At 35.8% G+C, this 14469-nt stretch overlaps 1 protein-coding gene across 4 annotated transcripts in view; it reads right to left on the reverse strand.

The window, feature by feature from the left end:
• Positions 1-1030: 1030 nt before the first annotated feature.
• The window catches only part of STAG2 (STAG2 cohesin complex component), a 73100-nt gene continuing 59661 nt past the window's right edge, over positions 1031-14469 (reverse strand). For 2 of the 4 annotated variants that reach the window (XM_063170585.1, XM_063170586.1), the window contains exons 24-34: positions 12199-12373; positions 11605-11744; positions 10402-10503; positions 8631-8779; positions 8006-8134; positions 7452-7657; positions 6863-7052; positions 6664-6777; positions 5747-5873; positions 5348-5425; positions 1031-2955 (exon numbers count right to left, since the gene is read on the reverse strand). In XM_063170585.1, the coding sequence (XP_063026655.1) occupies positions 2932-2955; positions 5348-5425; positions 5747-5873; positions 6664-6777; positions 6863-7052; positions 7452-7657; positions 8006-8134; positions 8631-8779; positions 10402-10503; positions 11605-11744; positions 12199-12373 (1434 nt within the window). In that variant the 3' untranslated portion in view covers positions 1031-2931. Of the gene's footprint in view, positions 2956-3059; positions 4808-5347; positions 5426-5746; positions 5874-6663; positions 6778-6862; positions 7053-7451; positions 7658-8005; positions 8135-8630; positions 8780-10401; positions 10504-11604; positions 11745-12198; positions 12374-14469 lie in introns of those variants that run through there. The other 2 variants (XM_063170588.1, XM_063170587.1) reach the window with 2 other exon arrangements.

A 14469-nucleotide genomic window follows, 5' to 3' on the forward strand; every position in this document is an offset into this window, starting at 1 on the left:
CTTTTTTCTACATTTTTATCATCTCTCTCTTCAAAACTCCAATTTCTTCCATTTACAGGCTTTTGTACCAAAGCAGTTTAACTAGAACAGACTTTACATTGTATAGTGAAGGTATTTTTCTTGCATTATAAACTTAGAACTTACTAAAACAATTTTCCACAAGATACTATTGAACTTACAGCAGGATTTAGAGACAGGAATAATGAACATTTGCAATAATAATAACTAAAATGAAAACCAACCCAAAACTCTCAAGGTTACATTAGCAAGGATTAAAAGTTTTCTCTCCCTAAGATCTTAAAATTACTGCTTTAAGAAGTCTTGTACCAGAAAGGAGTTTTCAATTCCCAGCTAGAGGTGCTCAGTAGTTGAGGAGAGGGGAATGGGAAGGGATTTTTAGGGTTTTCCCCTCATTCCCTAGCTGTCTGGCCAATTAAGCTCAAAATGCTTACCAGGTGCACGATCAATTTATGGAATGGAAAGTAGCATACAGAATTAATGGTATTTCCATTGGACTATGTACAGCATCTCCAATGTCAGAATCAAAAGCATTCTGAGTAAAATCAGGAAATAGTTATTAGGAAAAAGAAACCAACAGAAAGGTTATTAATACACCTTTAGAAAACATAACACAAAAATAATTAACCACTGCTTTCTTGGCATGTAAAAGTTCTATACAAATTTTAAAAATTTTATTTGCAGGTACTAACCTCTTCAAAAGCTCACTCTGTATTTACACTAATTCTTTTAACAAGTTTATCTCAAATTAAAGCATATTTAAAACAATCATGATTGCATTAACTTTTCTGCTTTAAATTATTACCCAATTAGTGCTTTATTCACATTTTAAAAACTTGTACAATTTATTACAAATATAAAACAGTGCAGTTTTTCATACATTATCCCAACTCTGAGACAAACACTTAAAAGACATGGAAAAAGATTTTGATTTCTATAAACATAACATTTGCATTACTCATACCCCTTTCTTCACTGTCCTCCCATAACCCCAATTTAAAAAGATCAAACATACAACATACTGTAGGTTTATTTTTATTCAAAAAGTTACTGTCTCAAGACATAAATACAAATCAGAAAACAGTACAATTAGGACAATAGAATGTGGAGGACAACAGGTTAAGGTAAATATATAAAACATTTTTAGCTGGTTGAAAACAAAGCTGTAAGAACTGCTTTCACAAAGAAACACTCCTTCAAGAGTAAGAAAAATCAACTTAAGTTTAAAATCATATATACAGTCCTCTCAGCAGTTCTATTAAATGCAGTGGTGTGGAAAACAATATAGGCAGTACTTTTAGACATGAGAGTATTTATTTATGTAAAATGAGTTAGGCAGATCTAGTTTTCATTTTGTTGTTACCCATGACCTAGTAAAATAATTATATTTTATCATGATCCTTTAGATAATCTATGGTTTTTGGCTACCACAGCCGAATGTTTAATTTCTGAGTCTAAAAACAGGAAGCCTTTTTGTATTCACCCATTTGGGGAGATTCTTGTATTGCAAGCGTATTAAGGCATGGAATGATTAAAATAATATACCTCAAGAACTGAGAGACAACTGACAAAAAATATACATATGTAATATAAGTTAATATTTCCTTTAAAATGATGTCTAGCTGCCTAAGCCTTGCAAAATGAGTCAATGTCAAAATGGCATAGATCCACTTTCTGTTTTAGACCAAATTTAATTTATTTGTGAATGGACACAAAATGAAATTTAAAGCTTAGCTTTTAAAGAATATTATGGGTTGTTTATGAGCTTCTATTATCCAATCTAATTTACATATAGAGGAAATGTACTGTAACCTGTTAGAAGTATCTTTAACCTGAAGACTGCTTGCAAAGACAGATAGATAAAACAATATAAAATACAAATTTAAAAATCATTTTTAAAGCATGAATTCTCATGCTCTTCTATTTTTAAACATTGTTAAACTTTCAATATATTTCTGAAACCTCATAATTTTAAGTTGGAATTTAAAAGTAAGAAAAAACTAAACAAACTGCGCAATTATAAAATCAGCACCAATTTATATATATATATAATTTTATTTAAAATTTAGATCCCTATTCCCACACTCTAATAAGCTGTATAATTTTTGTTTAGAATTTTTCTGCAAACATACTACAATAAGCTTCTTTTATTTGGAGACAAAATACAGTGGCACTACTGGAAGGAATTTCACAACATTACATTTTTCTTAAAGGACAAGCAAACTTTCAGGGTTGGTAATGGGCAAGCAAGAGTGAAATCTGTTACGTTCTGGTAGCTTATAGCTTATGGACCTTTCTGAGAAGGCTAACATGAAGCTTTTGGAATAAAAAGTGTGTGTTTTAGATTAAAAAGCTGTTAAAATTCTGTTTTATGTCTTTATTTCCACGATTAATTGATACAAACCTTCTGTTGCTTAAGTTTGCATTTTATTAAAAATACTGACAACTCTTCTGGTTCGTTCTACACTGTGAGAAAACCAATCCATCTACTATTACAGCTCATGGACGTGAACAGCAATCCAGCAGAGCTCATGATTATTTAGTATAGCCAGCAAATATGTAGAGAGGGGCTCAAATCTGTACCAAACACCTCTCAGACTGTTGAAATTAAAACTCAGAGGGAATACTTCTTATGATCCAGAAATAAACTGATAGCACATAAATAAAATATTGAAATTTTTTCCCAACAAAAAGTGTAGCTTATCCTCAATTGTTTACTTGTCCTTTACATTTCTTTTTTTCTTTCAGGCAAACAAAACTGCCCCTTCAATGCACTTGATCTTGAAAGCATGTCATTCTCCTTAGAGAAAAATCTGTTCAGAATTTCACTGTATCTACCACAATTTTGTATTGAAAAACTTCCTCTTCCACTTAGAAAATGACTTCACCACTGATTTATTTGCTGCTCTGGTATTAAAACATTGACACCCCAAGAACCTAAAAAAAAAGTTAGAAATGGTGTCAATTTGTAGTCTAACACACATTTAACAAATAACAAAGCAATTAGTATATAATTTAAGATTAAGACACTTCAAGATATATTAAGGCATTATTAAGTTTATTTTTCTTTCAAACCAGATTAACCACACTTCTGATTTAGATAATAATATGGAAAGGGTTCCTCATTCATTAGAAATATTTTTCTCACACTTGAAATTAACTAGATCCAGTAAGAATAAAGCCTGTGTTTTAATTATTTAAGGTAATAATTGCAGAAGAATTTTTAGTTAGGTGCCTAACTCAGACTTCTTTGACATTCTATTGGCACTAACCTGAAATCAAATGTGTTATTACCAGCTACTAAACCTGGGACAAAACACTGCAGACACTGGCTGCTGCTGTGTCTGTGATCACAGAAAGCACAGGCCATCCCACATCAGCCAGCCAGGACACAAATTTAACATTTCCTAGGAAATGTATTCACTCTGTCAGGACAACAGTGAAAAATCAAACAATCATCAGGTAAAATCAAGCAACTGTACTCCAGGAGATTGTGTAACTAGGGAAAGAAAAAGAATCAGTTTCCACTTCCCATGTGAGAACAAGCTATACAGCTTTCTATGTCAATGGAAGTATGTATGTGCCAAAAAGATCCAGATTATTTGACTGTCTTAACATTTGTAAGACTTTATAAAATCAGCGAGAGGCAAAACAGACCAAATTTTCCTGAATCCTGACAATGCTGTTCATATTTATCTGTTTACAAACCCATTTTTACTGTTCTTTGAATTAGATTCACTTTGGGTGCCTCCTATAACAGAGCACACAGACAGAACTGCCTCTGCTGCCAGCAGTAACTGGGCACATCCGACTAGAAGTCTAGTCATAAACCATGTGCATCTGAATAAATTAAACAGCTTTATTACGTCTACACCTATTAAAAACAAGTGCAACAGCTCCAAGAATAAGGGACCTCTGAAATAAATTATAAGAATAAAGCAAGTTAAGTTTATTCTGAGAATGCTTGGCATTGATGCGATGATGTTTTTACGCTGAACGCTGTCTTTAGACTGAGCTGTTTCCCGGCCCCGCCCGGCGCTCCCTGCGCTGCGCTGCCCGCGGCTGCCCCCGCGCGGCCGCTCCCGCGCACTGCACCCGGCACAGCGCGGCCGGGCGGGAACCTCAACCTGCCCGAGCGGCCCCGGGCAGTGTTAGAGCCGGAGCCACAAGGGTTCTCACATCAATGAAATGCAGCCTGGAGAAGGCCAAGGTTTCAGCATTGTCAGACTAAAAAGGGACTGGTACTTCACAGATCAGTCCAGGAAAAATTGAGAAGAGGAGGGGAAGAATTATTGTAAAACAGAATGTCAGAGAACAGGCGAGATATTTTCTTGGTGTTAATTCAGGAAAGAACACACAACAGCCAGACACACAGCCTAACTGATTCATTATTACTAAAGCAAAGCCCTACTGGTACAAAATATATGGATTTGCAATTATTAAAACAGTATTTAGGACTTCTTTCTCCCATAAACATGAACAAGTTCACGCTGCAACAATACTGTAAAAAAATACATAACCATCTTCCAAATTCCACCAAGCTGTCCAAGATTCCCAGGAAGCCTTGTTGTACTGTCCTCTGCTGGCTTGCTGCAGCTTGTTATTTCCAGTGTAATTTTGTACCAGCTACCCAGGGTCAAAAATGGCTGCATACTTTACAAGTAGTTCAAGACAGAAGGAATCCCTCATGCAGATTTTTAAAAGAGAATAGAGACTGCAGATTTATCAAGTCGGATAAAAGGGCAACTGCAAGCAGAAACTACAGACTTCGGATGTTTTGGACCTAAAACTTTATATGGAAAGAAAAAATACCTCTCATCTCTATAAACAGATATCTGTATTATCTCTTATTTTCTCCATTATCTTACTTATGCACAAAAGTAAATATGCCAATTAAAAAAAAACCCACAAAATGCAAACCATCTAGTGCTGACATTTGGTAATGACATCAGAGTCACTGAACTAAGCTCAGCACAACAGGAAACTTGCCTTTAATACTGTGTATGCACATTTCTTCATTTTTCTAATGCCCTTTGCTATCAGCCTCTGCTACAGTCTTTTCCATAACAAATGTGTTTTCTGCTCAGAATCATAGGCTTTTAACTTTTACATAGCTATATATAGATATTAAGAACAAAAATCTCATAAAATTGCAAGGAACACTGACTATCCTAGAATGTATGGAGCTGAATTGCTGTACTAGTCTGTCAAAATAAGCTAACAATGACAACCTGAATATTGCATTCTTTCCATTTAAAATCTGAAGTAAGAGAGTATGGCAACCTTAAGACTGATTTACATTACTTTCCCCTTATGTAAGTGAACCTACCGATTCATCCATGATTGAAGCAGGGTCAAAGAAATCTGGTTTTAGCTCCGTTCGTTCTCTCCTGTTCTTTGATGGTGGCTTTAGAAAGCAAACAAACAAACAGGTTAAGTGCAATTTCACCAGAAAAACAGAGGTTTTACACTGTAGTCAGTGAAGCTGAACTCTCAAGGGGTTGAAATTCACAAGGGATGTTATTAGTTATGTCAGGAAGTGTTCTTGTTTTTGTAAGGCCGTTGGACCAGATGGCTCTTGTATACAGACAACAGCACAGCCCTTTAGCAAGGCAGAAAGCAACCAGAAGGATTTTTCTTTTATAAGAAGGAAAACTTAATTCAAATATTTTGCTTTAAAAGCAGAAATAGAAATCCCAAGACCACTAAAAGTAAGTGAATTTCTTACTAGGTCTATGTCCATGGTGTCAAAATCCATGCCTTCATTAAGATCTTCAATCCGCCCTTCTGATGACATCATCACATCTTCAACAATTGGCTCTTCATCATCTTCCATTAGACTTGTGCCACGTCGACTGAAATGAAAAGCAAGACTGTTTAGCACTAAATCAAGTTAACGTCTATCTACTTAAAAAGCTAATGCTCAGTAAGGGACTCCTAACTCCTAAATGATGATTCCATTAGATAAAGCAGAAATTAAGTAATGAAATGAATGCACAACTACTACTAAAGAAAGCCGGTATTTAACCAGAAGATACTAAGAGAGCATGAGACAATGCCTAACAAAGGTCAGTTTAGACAACCATGGGACATTTCTAAATGGGTATTCTGAGAGGGTGTGAGAACTGGTAAGCCGATCTACTCCACACCTAATTTATGCTCAAGTGAGAATGAACTTAAGTTTTGCCACTTAAAGAAAAATTGTTTCTGCCTTATGATAAGGCCAGAAAGAATGCCTTTGAAATAAAGTAGATGTGTAAAACCATTACAAATACACCTACACAGTCCTTCATCCTCTCTCCTCATAAATTCCACATGAAACATCAGAACTTATGAGAAAACTAAGGAGTCATTCTAATTATGCTAATTGGTGTCATTGTATTAAAAAAAAGCCACCACTGAAACTATGTTACATGAAGTACTGGAAATAAAACAATCAAAAGTAGGGGAAAGATGTAAAGCTCCTCAATACATGTGGTTTTGGCTGCCATGTGTTCTTTGTTTCTGCAGAACTACACTGCCTTTAAGAATGCAGAGAACTTTTGAACTTAGAAGATGTATCTCTCTTAAAAGATACAGGTGTACCACTGCATTTATAAACCCTCCCCTCCCAGACCCACAGAAGGAGCATTTCACTGCACTCACATGGCGTGTTGCAAGTTGCTTCTCAGCTTGACGTAGTTCATCGCTGCCCTCTCCTGTTGTTGTCGCGCGGCTTCTTCCTGTTGCCTTTGAGCCAACATCCACGTTACTTGCGTGCTTAAAAAGACCATTATTCTATTTTAAACATGTACTGGTTTTGTGTATGGACACTAAGACAAAGCAGACCTACTGCTGTACGTACTTGTAGTCGAGCGGCGGTTGGTGGTGCTCGGGCTGCATGGGATAGACACCCATGTAGTTCTCGTCAGGTCGCAATCTCTTGGGCTCCCTCATTATCGTGGAGGTGAGCTGAGGTGTCTGCATCATCACTGGGGTGTGCATTGACTGCTCCCTGTTCAGCCACATACTGTCACTACTGCTGCTTTCTTCAGCTGGAAGCAAACACAGCAAGAACATCCGTGAAGTGTTTTTCAAACTAGTCTAAAAGTGAATGCTGAAACACAAATTAAATGTGTGATACAGAGAATCAATTGCTTTACTTTTTCCCACAAAGTCTTACATGTGCCTCAAAGGGCCTGGATTTATAATCACTGGCTGGAGCATTTCTATACTTTTCTATTGTATGACTCAACACTGTATAGTGCCTGTATCTTCTTTTGTGAATCAAATGAATACTTTTCCCACTAAGACACATACATGATCAAGAGGCAACTTGTTCTGAAAAAATACATAAAGGCATACCAATACAGTCACACTAAGAAATATGAAACAATGTGTGCAGTTTATATGAATATCTATTGTAGTAAAGTTTAAGATGAGAGAAGTTCTACCTTCGGGTACTTTCCGCTTGCCTGTTGCTGGCTTCGTCTTCTTATTTCTTACTGTAGATCCTCGACTACTGATTCCACTAATCACTGACATGGTGTCATCATCCCCACCGGCTAATAACGAGTTCCGGTAGGACATGAGAGGAAGCCACACATCTTCTCTTCGTAGAGACATCTGAAAGGTCATGAACTTCTCCAAGTAAACATACCTTTAAATGAAACAAGAAATACAGAGATGCAAAAAGTCTGTAACAAAATGTTACCATGTCAAGATAAGCAACTACTGAAATTAACAGCCAATGTTTCTCATCTACTTAACACAAAGACCTGACAACAGCAAATCTGGAACACAGTTTCTGTTCATTCACCATAAAATGAAAAATAACAACAATAAATACAATTTACCTTCTGTGAGTATACTTGACTACATTAGTGTAAACTTACCTTGATGTGTCAAAGATCCCATTTTAGATGAATACAATACAAAAATATTTATTCTGATGCACATATTTTATGGTTATCATTACAAATACTACGAATATTAAGAAAATACTTACACTGTTCTTTTGTCTTGTCTGAGAAGTTTCGAGGAGAACTCACTGAGAATGTCAAGAAATGCCAAATTTAATGGTGGGTGGCTCTCACCTTGTGGATTGGGCTCCTTAAAAGCAAATTCTATGCCATCCCTAAGCACAAACAAAAAGAATTACATCAGACAAAGAACAAACAGAAGTTCAAAGCACTGTGAGCTACTAAAACCAAACCCCTTTCCTTTATGTCAAGAAAGCATTAATTTGATGTTTCCATATTCCAGCAAAAAAAGTGAACACTAGTTATTATTTTAATCTAGACACATTCTTTCTGTCATGGATTTCTACCTTGCATTGCAGCTTTTCTGCATGAGGCCAACACGATCACCACTGACAATGAAGTGGATCTTTTCTTATTGTTATGGACCAGACATTAAAAAGCTTGTTCATTATAGCATCACTGCTATAATTTACATGCTTATACAATGATGCTGGAGAACACCAACAATATTAAACATTTAGGTTTTACACAGAGACAAAACTGCAGTCATCCCCTAATTAATATATGGGCTATATCATCTCTAGAGCTGAGGCACTTAGTATTAACAAACTCATTTTCAAAGAATGGAAGTAACACAAAGCACACAATTACTTGTGTAACATAGCAATAGCTTCTCTTGTTTTCAACTGATCCAATCCAAATGTTAAAGCAAAACGTCGAGCAAGTTCCTTTATGCCACTGAACGTTGGTGATGATCTGTCAAAATTATAACCATTTTCTTGAATCATTTCATTGAAGAGCTGCATGGAATAAAAAGGGAAATTTTCATGTATTAAAAGATTATGTCAAACTTTGGACTAGAGATAAGTTTCAGTTTAAAAGTATGTTTCACAGCTTTTTCCTCTCACTGCTAATCTGAAAACACCAAGAGACAAACATGGACATTTTGGACAATGAAGTCACAGCTACTCTTTCAGAGTCTGCACCCCAGAGATAACTTTGAAATGCACTGATCAAGCACTCAAACTGTAGACATAGTGGATGACAGATTTCAGTGCTTCACTAAATCAAGGTGTTCTTAAGTTGAGAATACAAAAAATTAGTAGGATTTCCTAATTACATACATCAACAGAGAAGAAATAAATGCGCTGATCTTCACCTGGTCTTTACTAAAATACTTTGTCAAACTACTAGTTCCCAATTCTTTTTTCTTCTCAAAATACACGTATAAAGAAGAAACTCTAAAATGGAAATACGTTCAGGGAAATTGCCAAAGACACCAGAAATTCTGTACCAAATTACTTATCAATAGTTGTCAATGCCAAATACTCTGAACTTCAGTCTTTTCTTTGATCAATCCTTTCTCAATCCTACTGAATTCAACTATAATGCGCTTCAATAATAAATTTTTCTATTTTAGATTTTGTCTAACACACCCTTCACTCTTTTGTATCACAAAGAATGAAACAAAGAGTGTTTAGTTACATATTTCACACTGCAGTTCCACCAGCTACTTAAGAGTCATGCTGCTATCAAAAGGAAAGGCCTCATCCTGCCTTTTTTTGGCAATATCCATACTGATAAGTCAGTCCTTACTTTAGTAAGGACTATTTCCATTTGGACTCCACCAGGCTCAATACCCAGATCCACAGTCACTATGTGGCTTTATAATCCTCAGTCAAAAACCAGGGATAGAGAAAATATATTTGGGTAGATTTTCCTTTCATGGATAGCAGTGATCTATGCTGGATTACAGTGCTTTGGAGATATATGTCTCTACTGTTTTGAGCCTGTGAATAAAATCCATGCAGATGGTTTATGTGAGCAGATTAATCAAATGTTAACTTTAACTGAATTCATCAGGTTTCCACACAAACTTTACTGAAGAGAGCATTAAAGTATGTTTTATTGTCAAATGTGTCAAGTCTCTACTAAACATTAAGAAATTACTAAAACTTCAAATTAATTCTCAGAATAGCTAAAAAAAAACCCAAAACCAAAACAACACACCAAAAGCAAAACAAAACCTCCACAAAAACCCCCAACCCCCTACCACACAGGCAGGAAGTATTTATCTGTTCACAAACAAGAAAACTTGCCATCTCACAACACATATCTGAATATTTTACTTAAAATATTGTCTTAGAGTTATGAAGGTTTCATAGAGTTACATTCATTTTGAATTTATTGACCACTCCTACATTTTTTGTGGTACAATATATGGTTAGTATAGGAAGACTTCTGGCAGTTTTTCACATAGGTGTAGAAAATGCAGAAAATGCAGAAAATGTGTTTAAGTTCAGACCTACTTATCCATACTGCCCATCAAGATTTCATCATCAATATCTGAAAGTAGTTACTAAACAACAGGACATTATCTACAGTATGGAATTTCATGCATAAAAATATTGTAAACTCTTACCTGCTGCAAACTAAGAATAAGTGTTTTAGCACACTGGATTTTGTCTATCTGTCTTGTTTTACTCATCGTTTCTTTAATAATATCACCATAGTCATTGTAATACTAGGAAAAACAAAAAAAAAGGTTAACTGTCAATGTTAGTTGAAAACATTGCAACTACTGAACTCTTCTGAAAATAAAATCTATGATATGAACTTTTAAAAAGAAAAATCAAACTTTATCTAAAGGAAAAAAACCCCAACATGTTCATGATTACATCAAAATTACACCCTAAACCACCTCCAGAATAATAATTGGAAAAAAAACCTAAATGCAAAAAGAATAAACCCACTTTTCATTCTTGCAGTATTACTTTAGAGGCAGAATGACCTATTTATCTTCATGACATATTTGTTAATGACACGTGTTCACCTTTTCAGGGTACATTATTAGGATCTAATCTTTTTACCAACTCCTGTAACTCTGGTGAGGAGTTTTATTTTCTTTGCTAAAAGGATGCACTTACAGACAGCATCATAGGTATAATTTGTCTAACAAAGGCAGCTGTCTGTTCAGTTTTTAAAGTATTTCAGGTTTAAGAAAGACCCAATTAGTTATTTGGAGAATCAAAAATATATGTAGGGCACTCAAGACAGATATAAAAGCAGGCTGCCGAAATTTTAGGATTTTAAGGTAATCACAAAGGAGCAAAGCTTGATCATGTTCACAAAATGAAAACTCATATTATTAGTGTGCAGCTGTGAATCCCATGAGCCAGGAGAGGTTTTTATATTTAAGTAAGATTGAAACAGATATAAAGATAATGGGGAGAGGGAACTCAAATTTTACTTCTACAAAGTTTAATTATTGGATGAGACTAGACATTATGGAGTTGATCTTGGGAAGAACATTCTCAAAAGGCCTACTAAACTAATAAGTGAATTAAAAAGACACCATCAATCAAAGAAAATAAAACTAGTAAAAACAACATTAAAATAATTAGTTTCCCTCCTCGGTCCCCACCACCCACACAACACTGGAACTGTAAATCTCATCTCAGTAATTTTTCTCCCTACATACAAAAAAGGGCCTACAACTCTGGAGTTTTGAATTCTTCACATTTTGAACCTGTTATCTTGCAAGGTAAAAAACAAGTAATAAAAATCCTACAACTACTGTATTCTAGTAGTTTTATGAAGTATCACTCCTAAGCTTCAACTTTACCTTCATATATTGCTTGAAAATGTCGGCGGCTGTGTTCATTTCCACCACAGTATACACAATGAGCTTACAGAACGCTGCAAGCAGGTTTCTTCTTTTGTGCAATGCTTCAATTTTGCTGGCTTCATCATCCTGCTGTCCGTCTAGAAACAATTCAGAACAGGAAAACTGTCAGGTTTAAGGACTCTATGTTTAAGTATTTCTATATATAACTGATATGAGCTAGTGGTCATGATTCAGAAAATCAGATCTCAGTTCTGATGGCAATGCACTTCACTGTCCACTGACATGTCTGTTACCCTGATACAGAGATAAATATTTGAACCTACTAAACCAAACCTTTATTGCACTTGTCCTACATGTTCCCAATACAGAAAATCCTTTAATCAGCTGCTGACATTTAAAAGCCACACCTACCTTTGTGTACATGCACACCTCTCAATGACAAAACAAAATTAAAACAAAAAAATAACCAGGCAAACAAGAAAAAAACCGACAACAAAATACCACCACCACAAAAACACAGAAATGCATAAAGAAACAAAGATATTAGTTAGAAAACAAAAAATTAAAAGGTAATTTAAGTTTTGTACAAACCCGCACTATTATTATCATCATCCTGATCAATGAAGACATGATCTAAAATAAAACTGAGTAGTTCAGATTGCAAGGAAGAATCAGGAGTGTAAACAAGTGGCTCCAACATGTCACGTCCTCCTGTCATAATCTGATGGCTGAAGATCATCAACACATCACACAGAATTGTGAAAGCCTGTTAAAAAGAAACCTTAATAAGTACTTGTTTGGAAAGCAGATTTTGTTTAGAATAATGTATTTGCACTTGAGAAAATACTCAAGAACTCAACAGTGTACACAGGCCACTGAAGTCCTACACAACTACAAAGGCCAACTGAATTCAAAATGTGCATAGCTTCACATAGCAGGTTCCTGTATCAAGACTGGGTCTCCAAATAAAAATATTGCACAGATGATGCCAAATTATATGTGAAAATATTGCAAGACTAAAACATGAGAAGGCTGAAACTCCCAAATTGTACCTGACTGATACTACATTCAGTCACTAGGGAACTTTGTGGAGTCTGACCATAGTACAATCTCCTTTTTGCTGTCTTTTCTTAAAAATGTTTCAATCACATTTGTTTAACATATAACATCTAACAGTGGAGATTATTCAATCCCTTTAAATCCTAATGCCCAAAAATGCAAAAGTGCAACCAACTTTTTCTTTTGCTGGCTAACTTGTACATCTGATATCAGATTTAAATGCCTGTACTCCACTGCCCCAGGCTCAAATGACTTAGTACCTGACATTCTTCAAATTAGCAGACCAAGGCAAGAAGCTGCTTAGTGCTGTACCTTCTCTTTGGCTCTAATCTAAGTACTTCCATGAACAGGTCTGTTCTCTAACTCCTCAAAGTGAGTATTACTAATTCCTGGTCACAAAAATTCATGTGCCTCTCTGAATTCCCTTGTGTCCTTTCATGAGATTAGAGAAGGGAAGTGGAACCCAGAGGAAGTGGAACATTGTACCTGTGTGACAGGTACCCTGTGTAACCAGGCAGCTCCAGTTTCCAGAGTGTTCACCAGAGTCAGAGTCATACAGCCTCTTAGAGGGACCTACTCAGAGCTTCAGTAATTTTTGTTACTAGCACATTCACACCCTACCCCTTGTGATTATTACACTAGATAGCTCTTTGACATAGAACATGCCTATTAAGCTCCAGGAATATTCTTGTTCTAGCAAGAGTTTCAAAAGCTGCAGTTGTGCGACTCAGTGGACCAGATTTTCCACTTTAACCAGGTTATTATTATCTTCAGCAGCAAAAAGGCTCCTGGCTTTCTATGTCTTTAATTAAACAGTCTACCTAGAAGATAATCTGGTCCTTCCCCTGTAGAGACACTTCATTTTCTTTCATTTTAGCATTTTAAAGATTGTTAAAGGCATTTACTTGGAATTAATTCTGCTATCAGTAATCTGTGCTCTTCACTGGAACCTCAAACTCCTATGAGTATTATCCTGGCCAAAGAACTATTTGCTCACAGACTGAAGAGACTCAGCCCCTACAGTTCAATTTAATTTCTTTTTAACTCTGTTATTCTCAGAACTCAGGACAAGTGTTTCCCAATGTCTCAATTCTTTTTGAAACGGAAGCAAAAACTAAGGACCACCCCCAAAACCTTCATGCAAGCATTTCAAAAAAAGTCAGGACTTCTGTCTCCTGTCTGAACTGTCATGCATTACTTACTCAAGCTCAATATCTACATTTTTTAATGTCTGAAACATTTAGGAGCTAAAACTCTCCCCACAAAGGGCAATTGTATAAAGGACTAACTATAAAACCGCTCATCAAGCAGTGTATCACTGCTGAGGCTTCCAAGCATTTGCTACAGTATCTCTGAACAACACTATTACCAACAGAGCAGTGTGAGTGTTCCTAAAGGTGACTCCAAAAATTCCCATTCCCCAACAATAAACTCTCCTAGGTTAAGTGAATACTTTGTGCATGTATAAACATATACACACTCATCTTAAGTAGTCACTTTTTTCCTCCTGATTTTGAGATGCCCAAATTTTTGGAACTCTGAAAAACTGAGGAATATATTGTGTCACGAAGCAACACAGAGAAGGAAGAGAAGGTGCACCTGCATGCATTCAAAGACTGAACTAAAAGAAACCCTTTTAAATTGCTGTCCTTAGCCAGTTTTGAGGCTATGAATCCACAGCTCCACAGGAGATGTGGGTCATTAGCACATGGTAAGCAAGAGGTTTGAAATGGAACTCTCATTCAGCTTATACCCAGAGACTTCTACAGTGCACCTGCAGAGTCATTACTAAAAGTAACAAAA

The sequence above is a fragment of the Melospiza melodia genome, chromosome 16, assembly GCF_035770615.1.
Source record: "Melospiza melodia melodia isolate bMelMel2 chromosome 16, bMelMel2.pri, whole genome shotgun sequence".
Taxonomy (NCBI): Eukaryota; Metazoa; Chordata; class Aves; order Passeriformes; family Passerellidae; genus Melospiza; species Melospiza melodia.